The sequence below is a fragment of the Rhincodon typus genome, unplaced genomic scaffold (assembly GCF_021869965.1).
Source record: "Rhincodon typus isolate 14 unplaced genomic scaffold, sRhiTyp1.1 hic_rhity00002339, whole genome shotgun sequence".
NCBI classification, from domain to species: domain Eukaryota; kingdom Metazoa; phylum Chordata; class Chondrichthyes; order Orectolobiformes; family Rhincodontidae; genus Rhincodon; species Rhincodon typus.
Genome location: NW_025967977.1, coordinates 1 through 11,813, shown reverse-complemented (window position 1 = coordinate 11,813; position 11,813 = coordinate 1). Strand labels below are relative to the sequence as shown.

The window sequence follows — 11,813 nt, the reverse complement described above, 5'->3', positions numbered from 1 at the left end:
GGCCTAGACCCTTCTGATGAAGGGTCTAGGCCCGAAACGTCAGCCTCTCTGCTGCTATGATGCTGCTTGGCCTGCTGTGTTCATCCAGCCCTGCAACTAGCAGGATGAGCTTGCTTTTACTGATGAATATCATTAAAATTAGCAGTTTCTCTGCACACTCTGTCAATAGCCCCTCAATCATTCCCTCAGGAAATGGAAACTTGGCTTTCTCTTGACTTCCACAAGAGCCTCATTGCCATGCAAATCCATCAGCAGGCTTCTTTGCCTTTGCAAAGTGAGAGATACAATACGCAAATCAGGAATTATCAACTTGAATGATCACTTATCTTGCCGTTCAATTTTAATATGTTTATTCTTGACAGATTAATTTTGAATATTCTCTTATCATGCATTCAGTTATATTTAATTGTAGCAATGCAGTTCTAAAGGTACTCTTCCAACATTATGCCTGGAAATGAATTGCCTTTGTTTTCATCTCCATGTTGAAAAAATTATAAGTCACGCATAATTATTGTTTCATAAATAGAGTCTGGAAATGAAATAAGCTAATGTTTAATCAGTGTTATGTAAGACCATTTTGCCCTTCAGTATTGCTTTCTTACCTTATTGCATTTCTCAATGTTATCGCTTTGCATTTTCTCCCCATTTCTGAATGTAGTGATTTACACAGGCATAAATTTATGGATACAGAGACTCCAAGTAACCGCTCTTAGAGTTTCTATTGATATTGGCAGCCTGCAGTTATTCCCTATGGCAGCGGGTAGCTCAATGGCAGGATTGTTAAATATTTTTAAGACAGAAGTAGGGTAAACAGTTCTTGTTAGGCAATGAAATTAAAGGTTATTAGGGTGGATGGGAATGTGTAATTCAGAACACAAACAGATCAGCCATTATATTGCAGAACAGGCTTGAGGGGCCAAGTGGCCTCTTAATGTTGCTATTTTGTTTGTTCATAATTCCAGAAAACTTTGCAGTTTATGCTCGAATCATAGGTTTACAACAACAAAGGTTAACTTTGCTAGCTGTTGGTTAAAGCAATCTCTATAAACAACTGTCCTGTTTCTTTCTGTCAGATTTTAATCTCCTTTTTCACAAGAAGATAAAGTCCTCTCTGACGCAACCATTCTTGCTCCAAATGTCCACTATGTAAGGAATGTTTCTCCTAATTTCCCAAACATTCAAATACTGGCTGGTGATCAGGAGCAGGAATCCTTGGTACCATTGTGATAAATCTCCGTATCCTTTCCAAACATCGAAAGGAGATAATAGCAAATTTTCAGGCACTGGCTGGCTTTGCTTTACGATCCAGAGCTGCCGATGGTGTCTACATGCAGAAGAATGGAAAACTAGGGGTTATAACTATAAGGTTATCACTAATACAACCAATAGGAAAGTCCAGAAAACTTCTTTACCCAGGAAGTGATTAGAATGTGGAAATTACTACCACATGGAGTGACTGAGGTCATACAGTCATAGAGGTATATAGCACAGAAACAGACCCTTCAGTCCAATTCGTCCAAACCGACCAGATATCCTACATAAATCTAGTCCCATTTGCCTGCATTTGGCCCATATCCCTCTAAACACTTCCAATTCATATACCCATCTGGATGCCTTTTAAATGTTATAATCCTACCAGCCTCCACCACCTCCTCTGGCAGCTCATTTCAGGTACGCACCACCCTCTGCGTGAAAAAGTTGCCCCTTACGTCCCTTTTATATCTTTTCCCTCTCACCTTATACAAATGCCCTCTTGTTTTGGACTCCCCCATCCCGGGGAAAAGACCTTGCCTATTTACCCTATCTATGCCCCTTGTGAGTTTATAAACCACTTAAGTTCACCCCTCAGACTCCAACACTCCAGGGAAAATAGTCCCAGACTATTCAGCATCTCCCTATAGCTCAAACCTTCCAACCCTCGTAAATCATTTCTGAACTCTTTCTAATTTCACAAAATCCTTCCTATAGTTGAATAATATTGATGAAATTGGAAGGAAATTAGATAGGTACATGAGAGAAAAGGAGTAATAGGCTTTGACAGTATAAAATGCAGAGGAGTGGCTGGTCCTCCTCCTGGCAAAAGTGGGAATCAGCTTTTGTACTTTCTGCCCACAGAGGCCCTGAGCGACAGGAAAAAGGAAACATGATATTGGATAGACCGAACTTTAGTCCCTGAGTGAGGAGCAGGATATAAATGGAAATGTGGCCCTTTCGTACAGCCAGAGTGTTTGACCCCTCTATACAAAACCAAAATGAGGTTTGCATCAACTCATCTGCACTCCAGGTGGACAAAATAATTATTGAGCTCTCCCTCTGTTTCTCTATCACTCAATTTCAACAGTCAATGAAGAGGTATCCATGCCGACAGTGCGATCGTTCCTTTAATTCCTCTCACAGTCTACGGAGACATATCAGAGTCAACCATGATGGTGTCAAGAGAACCTACACTTGTTGGTAAGTAATACAGCAGACCTGACGTGTTACATGAATGGATCCAAGTTGCCTCATCTGTATGAAATAAGTTCTCTCAACCCGTCAGCTCACCAAAGAATACTAATCGCATGAAGTCACGCTGCATAATTACCTTGAGTTCAATTGTTGCTGCAAAGGAAGAAACTGTATTTGCAGAGAACCTTTCACATCCTTCAGTAACCTTAGAGCGTGTAGCAGCTAATTAACTATCTCTGAAATATAGTGATTGGCAGCAACAAATTTGCCCTTCAGTAAAATGCCAAAGGTAGTAAAAGAGTATTCAGACCCCTCCCTGCTATTTGTTGCAGGATAAATATTTGCCAGATCACCTACTGCTGTTCTTTGAATAATGCCATAGAGTCCTTTACACACACCTGAATAGGCTTCAGTTTAACATTGAATCTGAAAGGCAAAGCCTCGACTTGATTTGAAATGTTGAATAATCTCCAAAAAGGCATACAGCATAAGCACATAGTTGTAGATTCTGAGGAATATATTTGATTGTATGTAATGCTGCATAATTTTTAGGCTGATTTTGTACTTAGATTCTGTATTTTTGTGCCATGTCTAATTGTTCTGAAAGCCCCTTTGTCTGCTCCTCACTTTTCATTCTGTTGTATATCTACAAAATGTTCAGCCACCATCACTATTTCGCTGAAAGTTGTGACCCAGTGTACTCGGAATATTCCCTAACTTTTCCAACAAGCTGCACCCACAGAATTTCAGAGGGAAAATACCCAGTGCAGTTTTACAAACAAAGCAGTAATGCAAACAGAGATTGAAATTGCGGTAAATCTGAAAACGCTGGAGATGTACGGCTGGTCAGTCAGCGTCTATAAACAGCAGAGTAATAAATCTCAAATGAAAGAAAGGTGATTGGTGGATGACATTTACTTAAGGGAATTGTTTAAAAATGTTTGTCTCAAAGTTTATTTTTTTAAATAAGTTTAAAAAATCTATAGATTGAGTATCTCAAATCTGGCACCTTCAGGCCAAGGATGTGCTCCATGTTGGATATCTCCAGATTTGGGTGTGGGTGGTCATGCCATGGGCTATTCCAGTCAAATTGTGGCAGGTTGGGTAGCGTCAAGGGTCACTTTTGAAGTGGAGGGACAGAGTGCCGCACAAAAAGCTGAAGCCAGACCACAGGGCCTGACCAAATTGTCCAGGTAACTTGTGATTTCTATTGGACTCCATTAAAATTGACATATGGATAATTATAAAGATGTCCGATTTTCTCACACCACTGGGTTTTTGGGTAGTCGGATCTTGTGATACTCTACCTTTAAGCCAGCTGTGCTATTGCAAAAGTCGAACTCGTGTAAAAGTTGCTGTCCTGCAAAAGTTATTTTTGGCCTCAACAAAGTACGTGATCATACACCTTGTGTAAAAGGCAATTCTAGTTGTTCAAGGATAAAAGCCCAAAAGATTTCAAGATCAAAGCATAATCATAGCGTTGCTAATGATTTGTTCTAATTGTAAACCCTTAAACTTTTCTACGTTTAATTACTGTTTTTGTTTTTTCAAATTGTTAAAGTGATCATTTTGGTTTACTAATATAAATTCTTTTGTGTTGTTGCTCTACTCTCCATTACAGTAGCCCTTTTTTGACTATGATTTGCATGTTCACAAATCCATCTCTTGAAAACATTACCTGAAATAAAAATTGACCAGATGACGTTTGAACTAAAAATAACTGGCCTGAAAAAAATCAACTTACACACAGTAGAAGCACAGTAATTTATACAAGCTCAGAAATTGGAATAAGTCATCACTGAACAATGGGCAAACTGCCTAGACATACTGAAGCAATGGTAAACTGTCATGATACCTATTAAGGTTGGCCAATATTGGTGAGATTTTTCACATTTAACTACCTGTGAAAATCTTAAATTGATAGTTGTGCCTAGGATATATCTAGTATGCGTGCTTATACTAGAATGGGATTAGGCATTTTAACCCCTTGAGGCCTTTCAATTTAGCCTCTAGTCCATTTGTCCTATCCTTATAAACTGTACATGCCCTTAAATGCACCCTATTTAATACTCAAGCCAGGAGACAGCAACATGTTTGGGTGGTAGATGATGGAAGACGTTGGGGAAATAAATAGCATGTCAACTCCCCTTTCAGTGTTCTCCCACTCCCCCCGAACTTAGTGCATAAGAAATGAACGTAAACAAGTAAGAAAGCCAGCACAACAGTAAAGAGAACATCTACAACATAAGCAAGGGGGTAGCCACGTTGCACAGTCAGACATCTGTAATGTGTAAACTGTAAAACCCAGCACTTGGCTTTTACTGGGCTGCTACAAAACCTGAAGAAATTGAGCACAGCATTCATAGTCAGAGCCTGACTGCTGATAAAAATCTGCAACCTGCAAATTACATGATGGTACTTTTGGTATCAAATCTTGTGGCATTTCTGTTTCAGGAAGTAATTGAGAGTCTGCAACAATCTGAGTAATTGAAAGGGATGTACAGTGGCTGAATCATCACCTAGAATTTTGTAAGGCCATTTTGAGGGCTTGATTTTGCTTGTTTTTCCAGTTCCCTTTCTCACCACCAATCCTTGAGGCTGAAGCCAATGTCTGGAGTTTACAATTCCACAGACAACAGCAGCCCTGCAGCACCTTGCCTAAGTTGGGTGTTCTTCAAGTACAAGGCAGAACAGTACATGTCAGCAGAATTTTTGTGTGGGTAGAACCAAGCTGAATGTTTTCCTGACCTGACACAACTTCATGTGTCAGTCTGGGTGTGTCGGAGGAGTCAGGGCTCTAGGATACAGCAATGCTGTGCCATCAAGTGGTCATACCCTGCAAATAGCACCATTTGGATTATTCACATAGAATTCCCATTGTAATTATCGGCATAAAGTTAGCATGTCTTTTTTTTTTTATTTCCAATCTAAATTGTTTCATCCACATTTATAATAAATGTTGTGTTGCATCACTACTCTGGGCCTAATGTTCCTACCTCAGAAATGAAGAAAGCATAAGATATGCCTTAGTATGGCCAAAAAAGTCGATTGTCAATCCTTAAATTCTTCCAAAAAGCCTACAGCAAGCAGTAAAGAGGGAGACTTCCCTGGTTAGCCAGACTACCCTGGTTAGCCAGACCCATAGCTGCACCACAACAGACTCCCACATTAAAAGACTCTGTGTAGGCATGTTGTTGCCGTATGCATGCATCACCCTCATTTAGAGGGACTGTTTCTCTCTCTTACTCTCTCAAAAAACAAACTGCCTGTGTAAACAACACCACCAGCACACTCCCATTACATACCATTACAACTTGAAACTACATCTCCATTCCTTCACTGTTCCATAACTCACTTCCTAACAGCACAATAGACCACAGATTGGCTCACCATGGGCTCACCATCTCTCTCTCGAGAGAGAGAGAGAGAGAGAGAGAGAGAGGGAGGGAGCAATTAAGGATTGATTAATCAGTGCTGGCCTAGCCAGTGTTTAAAAAACATCCTAAAAACAAGCCTCTAAAAAGGCTGCCAAACCTGCTGAGTCTTTCCAGCATTTTCTTTTTGTATTTAAGTTTCATTAGTTGGGAGTTGTAGCTACAGCTTGATGCATTTTCATAATCTGGATTAAAAATGGAATTATGTGTCCAGACCCAGATTTTAAAATTGTCAGAGATATAAATCCACCATATGAGAGCTTTGCATAGTGACCGGAGGTTAGGAGCCTAAGCATTCTGCTACTTGCTTGTGTAATTATGATTTTTGTATTGTGCTGCTGAAACTGGTGTGTAGCTATAAAACTTGCATTTATTCATCTGTCCCCTTCCTAGTTTAGCTCTGGTATTCTCCAGTCCCCATGTGAATAAACATCTTGTTAACAAATTCAGAGCAGATTTAATAGCATCTGCGGTGAGTAAAACCAGGTTAACTGTTCAGGTGCAGTCCTACAGCAAAGCATTAATCTGTCTTTTCATAGATTCTGTTGTATCTTCTGCATATCTCCAATATCTGTCTTTTTATTTGGTGCAGTTAGTGCAACAAACACAACAATGACAAATGTTATTATTCCCCCAGCTTCAACAGAGACTGAAGTACATGGCCAGATGCCCCATGTGTTCAGACTACTGGATGTGATAATGTCTCCTCCTTTCATGAAAAATTCAATAGTGGAAAACCTCAGAATAGTTGTAACTCGAAAGCAGTTCATTTCGTCTATTGTGTCAGTGGCAGCTCTCCAAATGAGCAATTTGCTTTGTGCCATTTTCCAGGTTTCTCCACACACCCAGCACATTGCGCTTTTTCAAATAACAATCAGAACCTCTTCTGGACCCCCTCTAAGGCCAGCACATCCTTCCCTAGATGTAGGGTCCAAAACTGCTCTCAATATTCAAAATGCAGTCTGACCAGAGCCTCAGCAGTACATCCCTGCATTTTTATTCTAGACCTCTTAAAATGAATGCTAACGTTGCATTTGCCTTTCTAACTGCCAACTGAACCTGCATATTAATCTTAAGAGAATCCTGAACTCAGAACTGCTAGATCCCTTCAGATTTCTGAAGGCTTTCCCCCTTAGAAAATAATCTATGCTTCTATTCTTCCTACTAAAGTGTCCAAGTGTTTCAGCAGCCTCCCTGCCTCCTCTACCTGCCCTCGTGTTATCTGCAAACACAGCGACAATGTCCTCAATTCCTTCGTCCAGATCATTAATGTATAACATGAACAGTTGTAGTCCTAACTGACCCCTGTGGAACTCCACTATTCACTAGCTGCCATCCTGAACAAGACCCCTTTATCCCCACTCTCTGCCTTCTGCCAGTCAACCAATCCCCTGTCCATGCCAGTACATTGCTCTTAATAACATGGGCTCTTATCCTATGTAGCAGCATCTTGTCAAAGGCATTCTGAAAATCCAAATAGATCACGTCCACTGGCTTTCCTTTATCTAACTTGCTCATTGCCTACTCACAGAATTCTAAGAGATTTGTCAGGCATGATCTCGCCTTGATGAAGCCGTGCTGACTCACCCCTATTGTGCTGCACAATCTCCTTTTGAACTCTGGTATGTAGTCCATCTGATTGGGGTGATTTATCCATTTTCAAACCTTTCAGCTTCCCCAGCACCTTCTCCTTAGCAATGGCTACTACACTCACCCCTGCCCCTTGACTCCCATGAAGCTCTAGTATGCTAGTGGTGGCTTGTCTTCTCAAGCCTCATTTTTCTGCAGTCCAGTGTCCACGCTTGCCTCTCAATTACCTTTTAGATATCTGAAAAAATCTCTTGCAGTTTTTTTTATTACATGCTAGCTATTTTGTCTTCTCCCCCGTTATTGTGTTTTTTTTGGTTGTTCTCTGCTAGTTTTTAAAGGCTCCCCCGTCCTCTGGCTTCCCTCTAATCTTCACCACATTGTGTGCATTTTCCTTTGATTTTAATGCTGTCCTGGACTTCCATTGTCAGCCCTAGTTGCCTTGCCCTCCCCTTTTTCTTCTTCCTTGGGATGAGTTTCTGCTGTGCCTCGTGAATTATCCCCAGAAACTGCTGCCACTGCTGCTCCACCAACTTCCCTGCTTGGCTCCCCTTCCAATCATCTCTGGCCAGCTCCTCTTCTGTGTCTTTGTAGTCACCATCACTCAATTGTAATACCATTACATCTGATTCCAGCTTCTCCCTTTCAAATTGCAGGGTGAATTCGATCATATTATGGTCACTCTCTCCTTAAGCTTCACCTTAAGCTCCCTAATCAAATCTGCTTCATAATACATTCACCGAATCCTGAATTGCCTGTTCCCTAATGGGCTCTCACAAACTGTTGCAGAAAACCATTCATAGACATTCCACAATTTTGTTTTCTTTGGATTGGCTACCAACCTGATTTTCCAGTCCACCATTGAAGTCTCCCTTGATTAGTGTCATAGTGTCTTTGTCACATGCCTTTTCTATCTCCTAATTTATTTTCTGTCCCACATGCTGACTAGTGCTATAGCGTCTGTACATAATTCCCATCTGGATCTTTATTCTTTTGCAGTTTCTCAACTCTACCCACACAGATTTTGTGCCTTCTGGCCCAAATTGCTTCTTGCTATCAATTTAATTTCATTTCTTAATAACAAGGCAACCCTGACCCATTTTCCCATCTGTCTGTCCTTTCAATAAGACATGTGTCCTTAGATATTTAGTTCCCAGCCCTGGTCCCCTTGTAGCCATGCCTCTGTGATACACCCAACATCTTACCTGCCTATTTCAATCTACATTACAAGTTCTTTTACCTTGTTTCATATACTGTGTGCATTTCTGTACAACACCCTCAGTCCCGCTCTGACTGCCCACTTTCTCACAGTTGTCTTTCTAATATCCATAAAGTACTCTTTGCATCATGTGTTATCAAGCTAGCCTTCATTGACGAGCAAACAGCTTGAATTGGTATTGCTGTGGTTCACCATGGTTGTCAGATTAATGGTTAATATTATCCAGATGTCATCCAGCTGCTGGGTTCGATTGCAATGTTCCATTTACTGCTTGAATGTAGAAGAGTTGCAGATGATATTCTGCTATCCTGACATGCTGCACCAAGCTTGTAGAAGTACAATGAAAGCTAAAAAGCTGTCCCTCATTTATGTTAAAATTCATTCAGTTCAACTGATTCTTAAAAGCAGACAGAACCCACAGGCAGAAGTTCATGGTCCCCTGCCTGCCTTGATCTGTCTGTGCTTTTCTGATTGGACAGATGAAGCCTAGGCATACCCACCTAGCCTTGCCTATATTGTAACCAATAGGTGGGCAACTAGTCATCACTTCCCCACCCCCCAGTATTTGTTCTCAAAGCTCATTGGAGAACCTAGGGAGCTGAAGAGGAACCCAGGCAGTTGTCTAGCTAGGACGTTGAGTGAGAATGTGGAGGGGTGCCTCATTCAATGACTTGTTTCCCATTTCAGGCACCTCAACACGAGATCTGCTCACGATCAGACATTTAATCCCCAACCCTTACTTAATTTCTCCAGAAACGAGCCTGTGCCCAGTTGTGAGACCACCCTGAACTCCAGGTTTTAGAGTCTAGAGACTGATTATAGTCACTGCTGCAGACCTGCTGGCTGATCAGATTGCACAACAAAATATCCCATCCAGGATTACAGGTATCTCTGTGACATACAACATTCCCTAGACAGCTGTTCTCGCTGTATCCTGAAATCCCCGCACAGTGTCATGCACATTCTCAACCACGCTCTCCATCAGCACCACCTCACGCCATCTCTAAGCTGTCCAGTTCCATTTCATTCTTCAGCTCAGCTGACGCCTCATTGAGAAACATTTTCTCTTCCTTTCACATGCTAAGGAACTGTTCTGAAGAAGTCCAATCAGATTCGAAATCTTAACTCCGCTTCTCTCCCCATAGATGCTGAGTTTCTCCAGCAGTGTGTTTTTCTTTCAGATTTGCGACATCTGTGGTATTTTGCTTCCAATTTAAACTATTTTGTTGGGTTTGCCTCCTTCATGTTATTGATGGTGATTGCTACATGCCTAGTGCTGGTCTTGTATTCAGAATTCCTGTTATTATTTCTAGGTACTGCACAGATGAAAAGCACTTTTTTGCTAAGCGCTTCATGCTGGAGAAACACATCAACCTAATGCATGGCATCAAGAATCCAGACTTCAGCCAGATGCCAAAAGCTGTGCACGTGGGCACAGACACAACAGTGGTGAGCACCCCACCTTCCTTATTTCTAGATGTCATCTTAAGGAAGACTTGCGCTCTGTGAGAAGGTGGTTTCATGTAGGCAAGAATGAGATGTCTCACAACAGAAGATGTGGAAATCAGCACCAGACTGTTGTTTGCACATATACTTGTAAGAATTGGCAGTGAGAATGCTTAAATAAAGTATAGGGTGCAGTAATCTCAGTTTCAAGGGCTAGTTTCCAGGAATCAAAGGTTGTTCTTGGTGCATGCACGGCAGAGTATTTTTTTAAAAGTGTCTGAGATGGGGGTGCTAATGGCAAAGCCTGCACTTGTTCCCCGACCCTAATTCTCATTGAACTGACTAGTTTGTTGGGCCATTTTAGACGGTAGTTCAGAGCCAACCATGTTGTGGGTTTGAAGTTAGTTATTAGCCAGACTGAGTAAGCGTGGCAGATTTCCTTTACCAAAGAGCAACAGGGAACTTTTTTGATTGGAAACCTCAATGGGAGTAAAATTTAGAGAGGGTCTCAAGAAACAAAACCAAAGAGCACATCAGGGCTTGCCAAACAATACAAGGATTTGTTTATTTGTCATTTTTAAAAAAGAGCAACCTTTTAAATATAGCCATCATGAATGAGCCTTTGAAACATAGTGATCTATCCACAGTGTGCACCAGCTATAGGCTGTGCTACATTAACGTCTCCTGGCCCTCATGACAACACCTCCCAAAGCTGCCATCACCATCAAGAAGGATAAAGCTGTGGGTACACAGCCACCTCTGAATTTCCCATCAAAGTCTCTCAACACCCGGATGGATGTGTATCATAGTTCCTTCATAGTCACAGGCTAGTGACGCCCATGTCTCAAAAATGAATAATTTAGAAAAAGAAATCACATTTGATAATGTATAAAGTATATAGAGATTATGTTTTAAGAAAACTAATTGTTATTTTCTGCTTGAGGAGGACTTGCCTGGCAAACGACTGGCTAGTGACTCAGAAGTGGGTGAGCTATCCAGCTCCGACATTTTGGCATCACTTCCTAAGAAGCTGAAGGTCACAGTGTTCAAGCAATACAGATGTTCCATATGTGGCTACATGACCAAAAGCCAAGCTGACTTTCAGCAGCACATTCCTCAGCATAAGTCTGATGGTTCCACCTTTCAGTGTTCCCAGTGTGGGCTTTGTTATACATCTCCATTATCCCTGAATAGGCACCTCTACATCGTCCACAAACTCAAGGAACCTGAGAAGGTTCGTACAGCCGATGTGATTAGTGAAAACGGACAAGATGAACAGAACGGGGAGTCGAACACTACATCGGAGGAGGATGTTGATCTTCAGTGCCAAGTCTGCAAAGATGTTTTTGACAGTGAGATGGCATTGAGCGCTCATGTACGGACTCATGGGATGAGGTTTATATTATCCAAGCAGAATGGAGGATCAGAACAATGACTGCACCGACACTAGGGGGAGACTTTTAAATACTTCCTCTTCCTGAATGGGTCATGTGGTGAACCCCAAGATAAACCTGCATTCATTGATACATACACAGCAACATATAGACAAGTGAAGGAAAGTGGTACTTATTCAATGCTAACCGACAAGCTTCTCCCTGCCCTTGTAAAGCTCCATGAAAATGAAGCAAGTTTTGCTTCAGGAACCACCATCCAGAAAACGCTATATCTTTTTTCCCTTT

At 41.4% G+C, this 11,813-nt stretch overlaps 1 protein-coding gene across 3 annotated transcripts in view; it reads left to right on the top strand.

Annotated features, from left to right (window-relative positions):
* Positions 1–11,807, top strand: part of LOC109915901 (zinc finger protein 532) — a 19,489-nt gene extending 7,682 nt beyond the window's left edge. For 2 of the 3 annotated variants that reach the window (XM_048593111.1, XM_048593113.1), the window contains exons 2-4: positions 2,342–2,454; positions 10,002–10,137; positions 11,078–11,807. In XM_048593111.1, coding sequence (XP_048449068.1) covers positions 2,342–2,454; positions 10,002–10,137; positions 11,078–11,569 — 741 coding nt within the window. In that variant the 3' untranslated portion in view covers positions 11,570–11,807. The remainder of the gene's footprint in view (positions 1–2,341; positions 2,455–10,001; positions 10,138–11,077) is intronic. The other variant, XM_048593112.1, reaches the window with a different exon arrangement.
* Positions 11,808–11,813: the final 6 nt, after the last annotated feature.